Source organism: Musa acuminata, chromosome BXJ2-5, assembly GCF_036884655.1.
Source record: "Musa acuminata AAA Group cultivar baxijiao chromosome BXJ2-5, Cavendish_Baxijiao_AAA, whole genome shotgun sequence".
NCBI classification, from domain to species: Eukaryota; Viridiplantae; Streptophyta; class Magnoliopsida; order Zingiberales; family Musaceae; genus Musa; species Musa acuminata.
In genome coordinates this window covers 41,795,042-41,811,374 of record NC_088342.1, presented here as the reverse complement: position 1 = coordinate 41,811,374, position 16,333 = coordinate 41,795,042, and the positions used below count along the sequence as shown (strand labels likewise).

Sequence of the window (16,333 nt, the reverse complement as noted above, 5' to 3'; positions counted from 1 at the left end):
ATGACTCACGGTTTTATCACCCAAAAAAGGACCATAGAAATCATGCTTCGTTTATAGCACGGTTTCAACTCAACAGCGGATAATTATGACGGAAATCGACATATTTACTAGCTTAAATTTACGCAAATACGAATCGCTGGCCTCACGAGGAAGAAATAAAACAGGGTTATTAACGTGGAATTAGATTGATCGAGAATTAATTGATTTCTCGATCAATTTGGTTTATTAATTAGACCGTTCAAATCATAAAAAAAAAGATTAAAATATATTCAACTCTCATATATTATTAATTAAAAATGTTTTAAGGTAACTATGTTTGGGAGAATGGATTCTTTTACATGAGAATAAAATTAGAGGAATGTGATGCAAATCTGGGGGGTAATTGGGGACTCCCAAACACATATAACAACACACACACATGTGTAGCCCAAAATGAATGAATATGACCTGCATCATATGGGGTTCGGCCCCTCCCGGCATTCAAAGCTTACCGAACACGTGTCTCTCGGAAAATATCTTCCACAGAGGTGTTGGGGCTCCTCAACGTGACAAAATTACGTAGCAATTCCGCTTACCATAATAATAATAATAATAATAATAACAGAGATTTCATATGAATTATTATCACATAAAGCACACGTAAACCAAGTAGAAGATTCCCGCAGCGTATGTATAAGTAGGACGTATGATTAGGAGGCTGAAGGCACATGTCTGGGTCGTCAACAGGAGTCTTCGGGCCATGCATGCCTAAGGTCATCATCCTTTAATGCCACGAAAGCGACCATCGAGGATAAGCATGATGAGTCCCACAGCAGCGAATGAGAAGTCGAGAAAAGCGGAAAGCAACCACGCTCCCCCCACCGCGAGCATGATTTTTTCCGTCAGTCATTTTCCCGAACAGTTGGGGACTGGTCGCACCGCCTCCCGCGCTCGATACATCGAGGAGAACAGCATCACGTTCAGCTAGTTGGGGGTGCTCCTGTGCGAGGTCCCTTGGTGGAGGAACAAGGCGGGCTGGGTGATGATCGCCAGCCCATGTGCCCTTGTCATCGTTTGGCTTCACCCTGAGACCGCCAAGAGAAGCGCCATGGTTGGAGCCGGAGGCCGCCTTGCATGGAGATGGTAGGACCATGTGTTGCAGAGCGGGGAGGGAGGGACGGGGCTCCTTGAGACCAGGGCAAAGGAGGATTGTCACTCGCTCCCAGACCTCCCACATGAGGTAATCTTGGGAGGAAGTCCCTGGTTCCACTGTTAACATTTAAATACTGCATTAGTACAGCAGGAGGACCAATTTATTCATGTCATGGTACTGCCAACCCTTGAAAAGTGCTGATACCCCATGCCCTCGAGATTACGAGGGGCACAGCATCTCCCATGGATCATGTACCCTTGTGTGGAGAAGACGATTACTTTATAGTCAACTGATCCAGGACACATCCCTATGCTGAGGACTAACTTATGTTGCAGATGAGCTATGGTATGCAAGAGACAGGCTGCATGTGGCCTGCATCTTGTGCTTGGGAAACGCCTACTGGGTTTAGCTATCTTTTTCTCTGTTGTGCTCCAAAGGGGTGCTCCTACATGCATGCATGTCGAGGAAGAAAAGAAATGGGCGGGGAGGTGGAATCAGTAAACCTACGACAGCATCACCTTCCTTTTTATCTCGTGTGGCTGTAGCTCTTTGTGTGTGTGTGTGTGTGTGTGTGTGAAGCAAGGAAGAACAACACCATCATTTTCTCCATGTTCATTCTGCTTTTGGAGCGGTCCGAAAAAGAGAGGATGGTTCAAACATCGTGAACAATGGAACATTGTGCCTATGGTGGGATGGCATGAATGGACTACTCGGAGCACTCGGCATATCGACGAACCATTTGAAGTTCTCGACATGATGATAGCTCGATCGAATGGGAGTCTAAGGATGGCATAGAGTCATTTCGAGAGCAGTGATGGTGGACGCCCATGTTCTCTTCTCCGCCCAATGGCATCTCTGCTCGGAGAAAACTCCAGTCACATCCACACACTTTGCCAGCCAATATGAGGCCTCGAGGTGGGACAAATTTCTTGCAGGGGTTTGATTGTTTGTTGCCCAGCTATGGGTGACTGAGCACCAGTGTGGTCTGATTAGATGCAGCTATTCATTGCTGTTGTAAAATTATTATTAGCTTGACCACCAAGGCATCGCATGGTTGCACCAGTGTGCAGCTGTGACATTTACTGATCACCCACCCACAATGGTTCTTGGCTGTCTAAATTATTCTTCACCAGCTTGCATTCCCTTGCTACTCCAGGAAGCTGAAGCAGTCGAATCTCGACTGAACCGGAGACCTGATCCAAGTTCACCATAGTAGCAGAAAGGGTTCGGATGTTTGCTTGAGGGTTAATAATTCACTTCATATAATTTGCCAAAATAATTTCTCAGTGGTAAGAGCCAAGTTTTAAGTACTCAACAAATCTTATCCATCATAAAACATCGTGTACTTGCATGATTTGTGGATCCTACATTACACCAAACTTCACTTTCTGACACTGTTGGGGCATAAATCATAAGCAACCTGACACTATGGGTCTTAAGACTTGGAAATGCATGAGGTTCTTGAAGTGGGAACAGGTTGGTAGAGCTCGAGGGATGAGAATGCAAATGCATTGGGATCCTTCTATCACAAACTTGATGTCACCGACTAAAAGTTCACGATGCCCGTGCAGGTTTCATCATTCAAAGCATTCAGATCTGCAAGCATAGTATGAGGTCGCAAGTGCCAAGTGAAGGTTCACAGGGATTCACAGTTCGGTTCTGAACATGGGATGCTTTAATCAACTCCCTCTGTGAAAGCTGAGCATTGCAGTGGGAAATCAAGTAGCCGACAGAGAGATCTGCTCCTCGATAGGATCATGCTGCACATGTGAGATTCCCACAACTTGCTGCTGTCATTGGAAATTTCATCCTCCAGTGCACTGTGAGAGATGGGAGTTCATTTCCGAAGGTTTGACAGTTCACAGGGGGATGCAAAAGCATTCCCAGCTGACCATGCTCTTTGCCCGTGGACTCATGGCTGGGAGAAACATGGAAGCTTCCAATGTGCTTTGTCATCTGGGCGAGAGGGGTTCAGAGAGCTCTACCGGGATCAATTTTGCATCGCTTCTGGTTGTGTACTTGCTATCACAGCTGAAGAATCTCAATCATGTTGGTGATTGATTTGTGCAGCATTTCATGGCGCTTAACATTTCCCCTTTTCTTCTTCTTGTTGTTGGTGGGATGTCTTCGAAGCTTGTGTGTGGACTGATACCCACCATCAAAACCGAGCATGAGGCCTCAAAAGGTGTTCTTGTTTCATTTGGAAGCACCAAAGCTTCATTTGGACTGAATGCTTTACTTTTATTCTTTGCCTGTTGTTGGCTGCAAAAGTAGGTAAGATTAGTTTTGTTGCTTCTTTATTAGCTTCGATTGTTCTACATGAAGCACCATGAACACACCGTGAGTAAGGCAATTCTTAATGGGCTACACGGGCTTTATCTCTACTAATTAAGTCTTTTAGTCGTACATGCGGTCAATCATGATTCATCGATTTTATGGGCTCTAATGATTATTTTTTATGATGGTAAGGATGAACGCTAGGACGATAATAATATTACTTGTTTGCGATCTAAATATTCGGCACTAACATTGACCCTTTCTACATTATATATTGTTTAGTGTTTGGTGACTTACATTGATTTTTTCTACACTATATATTGGCTAGAGCTTGGTGGATTCTGTTCCTCTTTAACAACAACAACAACAACAACAACAACAACAACAATAATAATAATAATAATAATAATAATAATAATAAGGTTATGTTAAGATTTGCCAATGAGATATTCTTTTACATATCATATACAGAAAAGAAAAGAAAAAAAAAGAGGATGAAATCTTTATTCTATTAAATTATTTTTTCTTGATTCTTATAATGTCACAACATTGTTTTGTAAATCACTAAAGGCTTTCTTCTTTTGTTCTTATTTTTCCATCATAGTTCTCTTTTTAGAATCATTACAATAAAACATCTCCTCGAAAAAGAAACTGTTCCATAATTTCCTTTAGGAAAATGGAATAACCAAATCAATTCTTGTACGTAATTTAGAATTGGAGAATAGGAAAAGAAACTGTTTATCTTCACATGCAATGCATGAATTATTGCACAAGAGAGTACAAAGGAGACACAATAAGAGTACTACATCGATGCATAAAAGCTACAGTGAAACATCATATCAGACTATTAAGGTACGTCAGCTATAGAAGTTGGTCGCTGGTATGACTTTTGGATAAGGTAAATTAAACTAAAATTAAACATTTTGTAATTAATAACATATTATTTAATGGTAATATTAACTTAAAGAATATATATATATATATATATATATATATATATATATATATATATATTCTGGGGATAAATGTAAGTTCGATGACTGCACACGCCACCACTTTCACACGGCACGCGAAGACTAACTCATTAATGTAGGATTTAAAGAAATTATAATCGGCCACCAGCAGGTACGGCGTTTCAGGTCAATAGATACGATCACACAGGTCAATAGGTTTGAGTACATAGATATTATTACTTAATTTTGGATTTGACCAGAATAAAAATTCACTGATATTATTACACTTAAAATGATTGTGTAATAATATCAGTGAATTTTTGATTCTTGATAATAAAATCATAAACGTTATCAACCACGTTTAACAAAAAAATCATAAATGATGGCATGATATTATTATTTTGTTGCTAAGAAATGATGGCATGATATTAAGTATTTGTACTTATTTGATGCATTTAAACAAGTTTGAGTAGAAAAGGATTGAGAGTTCAAAAGCCTATCTAACATTTTTCTATAAAGATATCAACAAATTGAGTCGGTAAAGATTTCATTCAAACTGTCACTACTTATCTTTGCCCACCAAACAAGATATATGAGAGTAGATACCTTTTTAGCCATGATGTATATAGAGAGAAGGTAAACTATGTTACGAACAGTGCCAGAGTTCCAAAGTTGAAGAAACCCGAATGAGCAATCGACTTCTGAAACCCTTTTTATATTTTTCTCTCCTTGAGAAGAAGAAAAGGAAAACTTGGTGTTGGGTGCCGAAGGATTTGGCGAGAGAATGGCCGATCAAAGTCTTGGATGATCGCCGGTTAAAAGCTGCACTGCCATGCCACTACGGCCGATCACAGCACCAATCTTCTAAATGCTCTCACGTTTCTTGCTAAGTCTTCTACCACTGCACTTTAATCTAGTTTTTAGCCACAGCTTGGCCCGAACAAAAGTTCTAACATCTCATCAACAAATAAATTCTGTTAGCTGTTGTTCATGATATGCTATGGAGCTGCTTGAATCCAAGTGAAGTTTCTCCAGATCCTATCTCCAAAAGAAGCTCACAAGTAACAGATCCTCACTGCAATCTTGATCTGACCACTAAATGGAATACCACGAATTGCAATCGCTATTAATGAGATCCGGCGAAAGCATCAGCAGAACTGTTACCAAACACAAACAACGTAAGATTTAGCACAACAAATAGTTGGATAAACATGTGATGTGATGCAATCACGCGGTGTGACAGAAGAAGCAAACTGTGATGAAACAGGACATCTCGATGTTTCCATTACCTGAGCCTCTCTGCTGTAGTTCAGAGGACGTAGATCATCCATGTGAGCTTTGTTCTCCGCCAGCTGCACACTTCTGCTCCATATCATGTTTTGTAGTACTGCCGAAGAAAGATTGATGGGATAGGTCTTGTTTCTGAGACTAATCATGAACCTCCCCGTCCTGGGTTCTGCGGACGACTTGCAGCATGAAGAGATCTGTTCTAATCAGCAGAAGCCACTGTTTTTGAAGCTTTAGAATCACGATATTTCTACAGACCCATGGTTTCTTGAAAGTAGTTGAGTAGCAGGGTCGGATCACCGGTACAATGGCCCAGGAACTTGGAATTCTAGCTCCTCGATGTCGGCATTGGATTCCTAAAACCATGCAGCTGCGTCAACTTTGCATGTCAGGCATCTCAGAGAAAGGCTGGTACTGGCATCAACAACCAGATTGGAGGCACTTTACAGCACAGGCCATAATGAGAGATCAAAAACAACAAGAAGACCATGCATAACTAGCACTTGGCGCCAGCGTTCATATTTTCTACCGTTCTGCACTTCGGACAGCAGCAAGAAATACCTCAGCCAATTCCACTGGTTCAGCAACCAAGGTACATAGCCATCCATCGACTATTTCCGAAAACTCAATCTCATCCATGAGATGTACGGTCCGTCTGTTGCAGCAGGAACATAGGCATGTTTGCTTCTTCCATGTCTGACGGATCAGACGACATCCACTGACAACAGATGCAATAGTATATGTCAGTATTTGTGTTTATCTGTAATAGCTTCAGACTTGATCGCATGATGTCAAAAAATTAGCCATGATCATAATCATTAGACAGTTTGGAATATAAACAGAAACATACTAATAAAATTTGATCAACCATGTCACTGATATTGGCTAAGATGCACAAAGGATATAATGTTGAACGTTTACAGATTGAAGACTATTAAATGGGCATTATCTCTTATTTTGAGTAGAATTGCAATGATGTTGGTTATCCTTTCTGAAGCTCAATGTTGTCTTGAATGACATTGAATTTGCTCCCTTATAATTTATTTATATTTTACTAGTCACAAGTTGAATGAATTGTGGCTTCCTGGTTCTTGCAAGTGTTTCCTCATCTCAATGTTTTGATGCTAGTGAGACTTCAAGGACAACATTAGTTCAGGTTTCTAGAATTAGGTCCAAAAGTATTTGCAACAACAATCTAAATGTAATTGCAGAATTCCTTTATATTAGTTATATTTTATTTGTGACAAGTTGAAAGACTTATAGCTTCCCGCTTCTGTAAGTGTTTCATCATCTCTCCTTTATGTAGTGTCAGTAAGACTTCAGGTTCATCATCAAAGTGAGTTTCTATCATCAGGTTCAAAAATTTTCCAATGAAAGATGAAAATACCTTAACTTTATGGTAGTACAGAAGATCTTATATTCCATGGTTAGCACCTTGAGATAAGATAGATTCTCTTGTGAAGGCCTAAGATCAATCACTACAGTTGTAAGTGCTGAAGCACATCAATTTGTGTTTGCATGTATGTTGAAGCACATCAATGTGTGTTTGCATGTGTCTGTAAAAGAGAATGAGAGCGAATGAATGAGTGCGAGAGTGAGAGGAATTAGAAAAGTGAAGTTTAGGTGTAAAGGCAGGTGTTGAAGTGCCAGCTGAGGATTAACAGTAAAAAGTCTGATAGCTAATAGTTGAATTATGGGTATCCTAAAAATTCATGGCCAGTCCAAAGGTATGTTCGGACCTGAAAGAACCATGTATATCTGGTCTACAAGATTGTGCCAATTCCCAAAATCTAGTCCCAGTTATGATATGCATTCACACACAATCACATGAAAGAACCATGTATAGCAGGTATGCAATATATTGCTGATCCCTAAGATCTCATCACCATTGTGATCTGTCTATTGATGCACAGAATCTCCAGAAACCAATACATCTGATGTTTAAAACATCTGTATTCCTCTTTAGCAGCAAGTTGCTTTGGATTAACTGATAGCTAAAATGGCAAACTGTCAATTTATATCTTTCTAGCAGGTCGTAGAGAACATGCAACATGGATATCAATTTTAATAAAAAACATCACTGTTCTCGTAGCAAGACAGTTTAGTTAAATCAGTTGCAGCTACAAGCTAATGATTTAGTAATGTGTGGATTCTCTGTGGTTGAATCTGATTAGAAAGCACAATTTTTTATCCACATCAACCATAGTTATGATATATGACTTTCAGGTTATTTGCAAAAATTACAAAAAAATTGCATTTTTCATGGCAAGATCAAGAACGTAATGCTTACTTGCATGATCCATTATCTTATTTGGCAGAAGGAAGATTTCTTTTTACATGGATAACAAACATGAAGATTTCTGAAATAAAAATGATTTTTAATGATTTAGAGATACATCTTGCAACAAAATATTTGAAGATCAATGAAGACATAATTTTTCTTCTTTTCCTTCTCCACAAGTATTTCGGGTTTCCTTCCTGGATCTAGGATTTCCAAGATTTAGCACTTCTCGTGTTATGAAGTTGACTTCCTAATGTCCTCTATCCATGACATGAATAATAAATTTCTTTGCTGCATTAGTCTGTTCATAACTTTCTTTGCTGCATTAGTCTGTTCAGAGATCTGGTAGATCTTGGGCTTGAAAAGTCAAATTTGTGGAGATTCCATCTCAATTCTTTTAGTCCCAGGTCCAGCTGACTAATCGAACATAGAGCAATTCCACTAGATTTATTGGAACAGCAACAGCTTCATTTTTCTATGGACATTTTTCTAATCGAACATAGAGCAATTCTACTAGATTTATTGTTCTAAAGCATATTTTTAGTTTAACTTTTGCAAGTATGTATTAGTGAAAGTCAGTTCTGGCCACTACTTCGTTATGCAAGAAATCAAGTCCTATTAAGAAGATTTGCACCATATATAGGATGTTAAATAATATCACTAAATCTTTAAAGAAGACTATCTGTGTGTTCGGTTCATAGAACAGTGACAAATAATGAATTTGCATCTCATTCTGAAGTTAGAAAACAACCAAATAAGTATCATCCACTAATTTGAACCTTAGGTGTAATATCTTTGCCAACAAATTTTCCACAGCATTTACCAAAAGAGAATCTCTAATTGTTTGAGATGCAAGCTAATTTTTCTATGGACAATGTATAAAATAGATATTGCAAATCCTCCACAAATTTTCCTTTATACAAATAAATAGAGCATGACTTGACATTTGCGCAAAAATTAGCAAACTAAATTATCACTGTATTAAAGTGTGATATTTTTTCCAAGAATTGGGATTTTTTTTCTGTCACCTCATTGTTATGATGTAGTTTGCAGCAAAATGATATAAAATTGAGGCAGTTTGCAGCAAAACGTGGATTCATGCCAATTTGCATATTCCCTACATAGATGTAACAAACATTTGTAATCTGTAACAAGTGCTTATGAGTTTTGGTTTGCCATCTATTTGGTCTCATGCGAACATGTCTTAAGATATAATACCACGTTGGTTTGCATGTTTGTATGTATGGAGTGGAATTGTTCATAGAAACTTATTGATACATATACAAGTTCAAGTTAAGCCATACTATCACGGACAAACTTCTAAACAGGATGTTTGATGTAATGCTTATGTATGTTCGTATCTTTTGGTATGTTCAAGCTTTGCACAGCATGTAGAGGGACGACTGAAGACTTAATAGTCCCATTTTAGTTGGGTTTGATGGTCACTTTAGGCTTGTAAATAAAGGTTGTGTCATGTGGACACTTGTGAGAGATTTTCGGTCTGTAGTGGACCATTTTGACCCTTTGTTGTGCAACTATTTAGAGCTTGTAAAGTCTGCTTGTAATTTGCATTGTCTATGAAGTATTTCCTGAAATGTTTGCTTGTGGATCCCGAGTGAGGCGTTTTCTCTAACCCGTTTTCTCTTTTGTAGGTCTTAAGGTACCATGAGAGGCTTCGGGAAGGCTGACCTTTGCGGACGGACACGTAAGGGTGCTGCACGACTTGGGCAAAACCAGCTAAGTCCGTGGCAATACAGTTCAAAAAAGAAACTTAAAACAACTTAACTGGAAAAATCAAGGTTGTCATCAATTAATCAAAACTAAGAACTTTAAACCAGTTTCAAATCTCAATATTAGTATGTTTTGCTGAAGGCCAAGCTATTTAGCTTGCACCAATAATTTGCGACTAGATGAAAGCTGTGGCTCTATAGATTCTTCTCAAGAAATGGGTTCCTTGACCAAAGAACAACAAATATGGTTCAACATATAACACAGGTCAGATTTCATAAAACAGGATAGGGAGTTCGATCAAGCAAGGTTTTGGAGTTTGGACATGAAGCAAACACTGTTTTTGAAGCATATTCTCAATAAGTGGTAGCCAAAACCAATAGTGGTATAAGTATAAGATCACCAACAAAATGTTCACAATAGTGTGTTTAATGCATCTAATAAGAGATGATGTCCCACACACTGGAAATGATGGAGGAATTATAATGGTTTATAAGGCATGATGGCCACAATATTAAAACCCGAGTTTGACCAATTTGGGTTACCTAGTTCTAGGCCATTTTCACCCAGCTGTAGGGTCAATTGGTCTATCAAATCAGAAGCAGACCTAGAAATGGGTATGGTGATGGATCCCAAAATAATCATGATTTGAAGCCATACATACTATCACAATCCCATTCGAATATACTGCCAATACCACCATAATCTCAAAATGGTCATAAATTTGATGCCAATAATTGGATGCCATGTAATTACTAAGGCTTTTTGTAAATATCATTTGATGCCTTTTCTTATAAAGATTACTATTTACAGTCCCTTTTTCTTTTCTATTCACTATCCCATAATATAATTTTTTAATATTTCTAAATTATCCCGACGTAAATACTCACTTCTTCTTCGTTCTCCTCCTCCTTTCTTCTTCCACATTATCTTCTTCTTCCTCCTCCTCTAAGGACTGCGTCAAGGCGGTCAAGGCTGACGAGTGGGGTCGGACGGCGTCAAGCGACGTCGGCAACGAGAATGAAATAAAGATTTGTGGGAAAAAAATAAAATCGTTAATAATGAGGTTGTGAATAGTAAAATAATATTTTATTTTTTTAGTTGAGTTGTGAATAGTAAGTTTCTTTCTAATTCTGCCATGAGATAGAGGTAACATTAAGATACACCATTCTTCATTAGAAAAAATCCCTAATGTTACAACTCCAAGCCTCTATAAATAGAAGAAGAAGAAATCAAGTGAAAATGCAAAATCAACCATCAGATCGCCAACATCTGAAAGAAATGATGATTTCGAGAATAAGAATCAGGAAAATATATAACAGCTTACCAGAAGGTCAGAAACCCTCGATTCGGGGAGGTGAATGACGAGGAAACTCGACGACCGTTGCAGAAACCCTCGATTCGGGAAGGTGAAAGAAGAAGCAGCTCGACGGTGAAGGGGACAACACCATCCGTTGACGATATGGTGGATGAGGGGCGAGAACAAGGTCGAGAAGGGCCACGCCGCCGCTTGAAGCAGAGGAGAAGGGGCAACGGGTGAGACGATGGGACCGTCGCCGGCGAGGTAGTGGGATAAAGCGGCCGAAAAATATGCGCAAGACGGACATATCATATTATATCATGTAATATTATATTAGGATCATGTCACGCTCTACACATTTGTTTATATACTTTCTAGAGGGAATAACTCTCACGAATGTTTGTGGTCTTTAATTTTTATTATGAGGTGTGTTTTTTGACGTGTATCTGACCTTCCAAGAATTGGACATACAATATAAATTAAGAGCCTTCGGATAACTTCTATTGTCGTTGATATCAACTAATTTAGATTTAAAATATAAAATATAATTAAAATTATTTAATTTATTAAAAAGGTTTTTAGTAATAAGCTTTTATTAGATGATGCCTCATATTTGACTTTTATAAGGAGTTTCTCTTTTTTTTTTCTTTTTTTAGTTTTATATAACGCTCTTGAATTAGATTGTTTCAAGTTCAATCGATTTATGCGTCGGTTCAATCTGATTAGATTGTATTAGATCGAGTTAGATCAATTTGAGTCGAATCAAGTCAGATCCCTTACATTTAAGTTACATTCAAATTATATTCAAGTTATTCATTCTCAGAATATATTAAAAATATATTAATTTTATATAAATTTATTTTTAATTCATCATAAAATAAAAAAAACTAATATAATTTTTATTAGGTTCATATTCTAGTAAAGTTCTCAAGGTTTTGATAATTAATCATCCTCAAAATATATAAAAATAAAAAAAATTAATTTTAAAATAGGTTGGTAATTGAGTTTAACTAATTTCAATTTCGAATATAACTAAATCAATAAAAATATAAAAATATAAGATTTTATAATTACTTTTATGATGAACTTAGGATAATTCTATGTAGAAATTAATACATTTTTAATATGTTATGTGAATGGGTGTAACTCGAGTGTAATATTTTTTTTGGATAATTTAGGATAATTTTGTATAAAAATAATATATTTTTTAGGATAACTTGAGTTTTTTAATTTTATGATGAATTTAAAATAATTTTATATAGAAACTAATATATATTTAATATGTTTTGCGAATGAGCATAATTTAAAATAATCAGAGTATAACTCTAAGCATAATAATTTTTCATATAATTTAGGATAATTTTATATAAAAATTAATATATTTTTAAGAATAACTCAAGTTTTTTAGTTCTATGATAAATTTAGAATAATTTTATATAAAAATAATATATATTTTAATATATTATAAATGACGTAACTCGAATATAAAAAAATTTATAGATAAACCATGAGGAGGAGGAGAGAGAAGAGGTGGAAGAGTAACAGTAGAGATATGAGGGGGTGAGGGAGGTGGATGAGAGAGAGGGGGAGGAGTGCGGGGAGGTGGAGGAAGCAAGTGAAAAGGGGAAGAGGTGGCTAAGTGGGAGGAGGACGAGGAGGGGGAGAAAGAGGACGCCAAGAGAGAGGGTGAGAAGGCGGAAGTCAATAAGAAGGGGGAGGGGGAGGAAGTGACGAGGTAGGAGGAGTAGGAGACAGCGAAAGTAAAAGGAGGTGGTGGTGGAGGAGGAGGAGGTGCAGCGTAATTTAGGAAAATCAAATGATAATATAAGATTTGATTAAATCAAATTGAATAGTTAGTGTTACTTGAATCGGTTTGATTCGACTCATCTCAAAAAAAATAATTCAATCTTTAAAAAATCGATTCAAACCTAATCAAAGAATTATCATTGTCTTTTTATGATTAATCTTAATCAAAGCCCAAAAAAAAATGCTCGGTAAAAACCAAGTATGGGCCGTCATTCGATAAACGTTGATTACTATGATTTTTTTTCAATAAATTGCCCATTAAAATACTCCTAATATTCTTAATGATTTTTTAAAAATATTGATACTATTTAAAGTTATAATCCAATCCACTAATCTAATGACCATGTCCCCACGCTTAACCTAACTGGTAAAACTTTTATTATTGATGCATTCAATATAATTATCAATACTAGAGCTAATATATATATATATAGTCATTTGTGAATTTTAATGAGGGTTTAAGTGAATTAAAAGTGAAAGAGAAACAAACAACTTAAAAAGAGTCATTTGTATCATTTACCACTTAAATAACACTTAAGTTAGAAGTTCATTTGGATTATTTATAAATTTTTTAATTAGATTTCATAGTATTTTAATCCTTATTTAGGTTATATTATTTTTCAACTATTATAAATACCTATTTGAGTCTAGTATGATATATGAAATAATTTTCATAATATTTTGATTTTATTTGGCTCACTTAAGTGATATTAAATTATATCTCTTTGATTTTGTTATTGCTCATAGATTATTACGATTCCAAATATTTAAGTTTGAAATTGGTATGATTGAGGTTATGAGTCCCATTTGTATCATTCACAATGTTTTCACAGATTTAAAGTATTTTATTGTGGTGATTGAAATATTATGACATACCAAAACACTTTGTTGAAGTGACTAAAATATTATAACAGGCTAAAATTGATTAAAAAAAAAGATATATCATTGTAGTTAGTGAATGATATTTTGAACATTAATTAAAACTGTAATTGACAAAAAAAAGTATCGTTGAGATTAGTGCATGATATTTTAAATATTATTTAAAATAGGAGCATCATTTGATAAAAATAAAAACAAGAAACACCTCTTTAGAAAACAAAAAAATGATGATTTTTTCTTAGGGAAATCACCCTAAAAATTTTCCAGTCGTTCTGCAAACACAGAGCCCAGGCAAGCTTGCACACTTCAAAGAAATAGATGCACACACGGAAAGGAAGCTACAGATTAAGGTGAAACTTTCGTGTTCATGACCACATTCTAGTGATGGGATTTGATGTATGCTTTCTCAGACGCCTTCCTTCATCAGATTCTTCCACTGCATCCCGTAATGAAGACATTCTCCGCAATGTATGGATGTGTTTAGTAGGTGTTCTTCCTCATTACCAACCAACCACAGTCTCCATTCCTTGAAATTTATTATTTCTTTATGATTTCGATTTAAGTACACAACTACCTTGTTACGGAGGAGGATTCATCTAAAGAGACAGAAGGCGGAGCCTTGCAATCTCTTTTAAGGTAGTGAGTGACACCTTCTTCATCCTATCGAGGAACAGCCACGGCAGATGCAGCTAACGCACTCCTCGGGTGACTGTGGTAGCCTTCGTATGTCACAATCAACATGTTTGCATCGTCGAGGCACCGCTCTACATGTTTCCTGGCGGGGCACTCCCTCATGCTGCTGCACTTGTAGTAGCTCCTGTGCATGAACACATATCACTCCACCTGATCGAGCTTGGAACGGCGAGAACTCCTCAGAGTTCATGCAGATAGCTTCCAGCTTCTAATGAGGAGATTAATTGGTGAGGAAGAAGGGCCACAAAGGGCGTGCTTACCGTGGGTGTGGAGAACCTTTGATGGGCTTTTGCCCGTACTTCCTCCATGAGAAATCATCACAAGGTACGTCTGCTGCTTTACCGCCCACAACCGGCACTTTGATTGTTCTTCTGATTCGATGTTTCCTGTGGATGCAAAAGCCACAGCATCAGTAAGAAAGATCAACCCAAACACCAGTAGTCCGTCATTGAATCAGTGAGGTATCTTTCCTTCCTTTCGAACAATGGCACCCTGCAATGGCACCCTCCCCACTTCCATGCTGCCTCCTGTAGGAGAGAAGAGAAGAACAGTTGATCGACCCCCGAGTCGAAGAGGAAGAGCAGCAGTAGCTCCATAGTTGCTTGGCCATGTTGTTACCACCATTCAAACTGATCGAAGAATAATAGATCGGCCTCCTAATAGAGGGCATCAGTCTCTGCTCGAGAACGCCAGTCGACTGCGTGCATAGATTCTTGACGTCTGCTTCGCGGTTACGCTTCTGCTCGAGGCCATTGCTTGGCACAGTAGAACAAAAAGCTCGACGTTCCATGAACTGGGTAGGATCGATCTCGGTCGTGTTCAGCAACGGGCCCTTCCTTATCCTCTTACGCGGCGGCGGCGAGCCATCGAGCAATGAGAGCAAGCGTTTGAACTCGGTTATGGTTCCATTAGCGACCGAGCAAAGCTCGTTGGAGCTCCGGCCGAGCTGCTGCGCCGCGATGATGCGGCGGAATAGGTCGTCCGCCGACTGCAGGCTGCTTTGCGCTGCTTGGAGGATGGCGAAGTCCGATCTGGCTGTCATGGCGACACAACCAGCTCAATGTCACTATCAAGCATTGGCTTCCTTATATTCATGGAGAGTGGGGAATGCGTGGCACGTAACTCCTAGAGGAATCGAGAGGGGAATCCACCAAGGCCAAAGAACACATGCAGCACCAGAGGCGGGTACACGTCTGTGCTGGGCAAAGAGGAGATCCGCCATGGTGGGCGCTCCATTTGGCTAGGCTCCATGGGAGACCGAAGGTGATGATTTGTCTGTTAGCCATGGTTGCCTTTGGAGAAGACATGGAACAGTCGCATATGGGTGCCCAGTGTGCGTGCATTGCTCCCCTCAGTTGCCTCCATGTCTGAAACAATGACTCTAATCCACTTCCCAGCCTAACTCCCATCACTGGCCAAAGCTGGTGCTGCGTGACAAGTGTCAAGCAACTCATCAGAGCTTGGCTGACTTGGTATCATCTAATTTCTCTTGGCACAAAGAGAACTTACATAAAGAGATACAAGAGGTAATCACATAGAAGTGGATTTGGCTCCATGTCTAATCTTCTGGTGCTAAAGATGGACTCTGGACTTGTGAGCAACAACACATCACTTCCATGGAAAGGAAGACACCTGGAGGTGGTGCTTCTTCTAATGGAATAAAGCTGTAAACCATTTGGCCATATCTTATGTGGCCAATTAACTTACGATAAAATATATTAAAATTTTAATTAGATATCGATTAAGTTACGATAAATTATAAAGAAAAAAAATTCACTTATAATAAGAAACCTTAGAACATAGTGGGATAAACTCTCTTAATTATTTTTTTAGTGATCTAAGCATCATAGTTACCACAAATCATATCTGATATCTTCTCTCTTGACTGATCCATATTTCATCTGCAAAGTATGACGATAGTAGAAGTAGTTTCTAGTTTTCTCTCCTATATATTTAAATCGATAATATGAGGCATTTGTGCTTTAGAAAACTGAAGG

General features: G+C 38.0%; 1 protein-coding gene and 1 long non-coding RNA gene across 2 annotated transcripts; both read right to left on the bottom strand.

Annotated features, from left to right (window-relative positions):
• Positions 1 to 4,953: 4,953 nt before the first annotated feature.
• LOC103985643 (uncharacterized) lies at positions 4,954 to 11,290 on the bottom strand. Its single transcript, XR_671743.3, has 3 exons — positions 10,986 to 11,290; positions 5,652 to 6,367; positions 4,954 to 5,519 (listed from the first exon to the last, which is right to left on the bottom strand). It is a non-coding gene; the product is annotated as an uncharacterized LOC103985643 (long non-coding RNA).
• A 3,013-nt stretch (positions 11,291 to 14,303) lies between these two features.
• LOC103985925 (probable WRKY transcription factor 15) lies at positions 14,304 to 15,378 on the bottom strand. Its single transcript, XM_065107221.1, has 3 exons — positions 14,802 to 15,378; positions 14,597 to 14,717; positions 14,304 to 14,460 (listed from the first exon to the last, which is right to left on the bottom strand). The coding sequence occupies exons 1-3, from the start codon at positions 15,376 to 15,378 to the stop codon at positions 14,304 to 14,306; spliced, it is 855 nt and encodes a 284-aa protein (XP_064963293.1).
• Between the last annotated feature and the right edge of the window lie 955 nt (positions 15,379 to 16,333).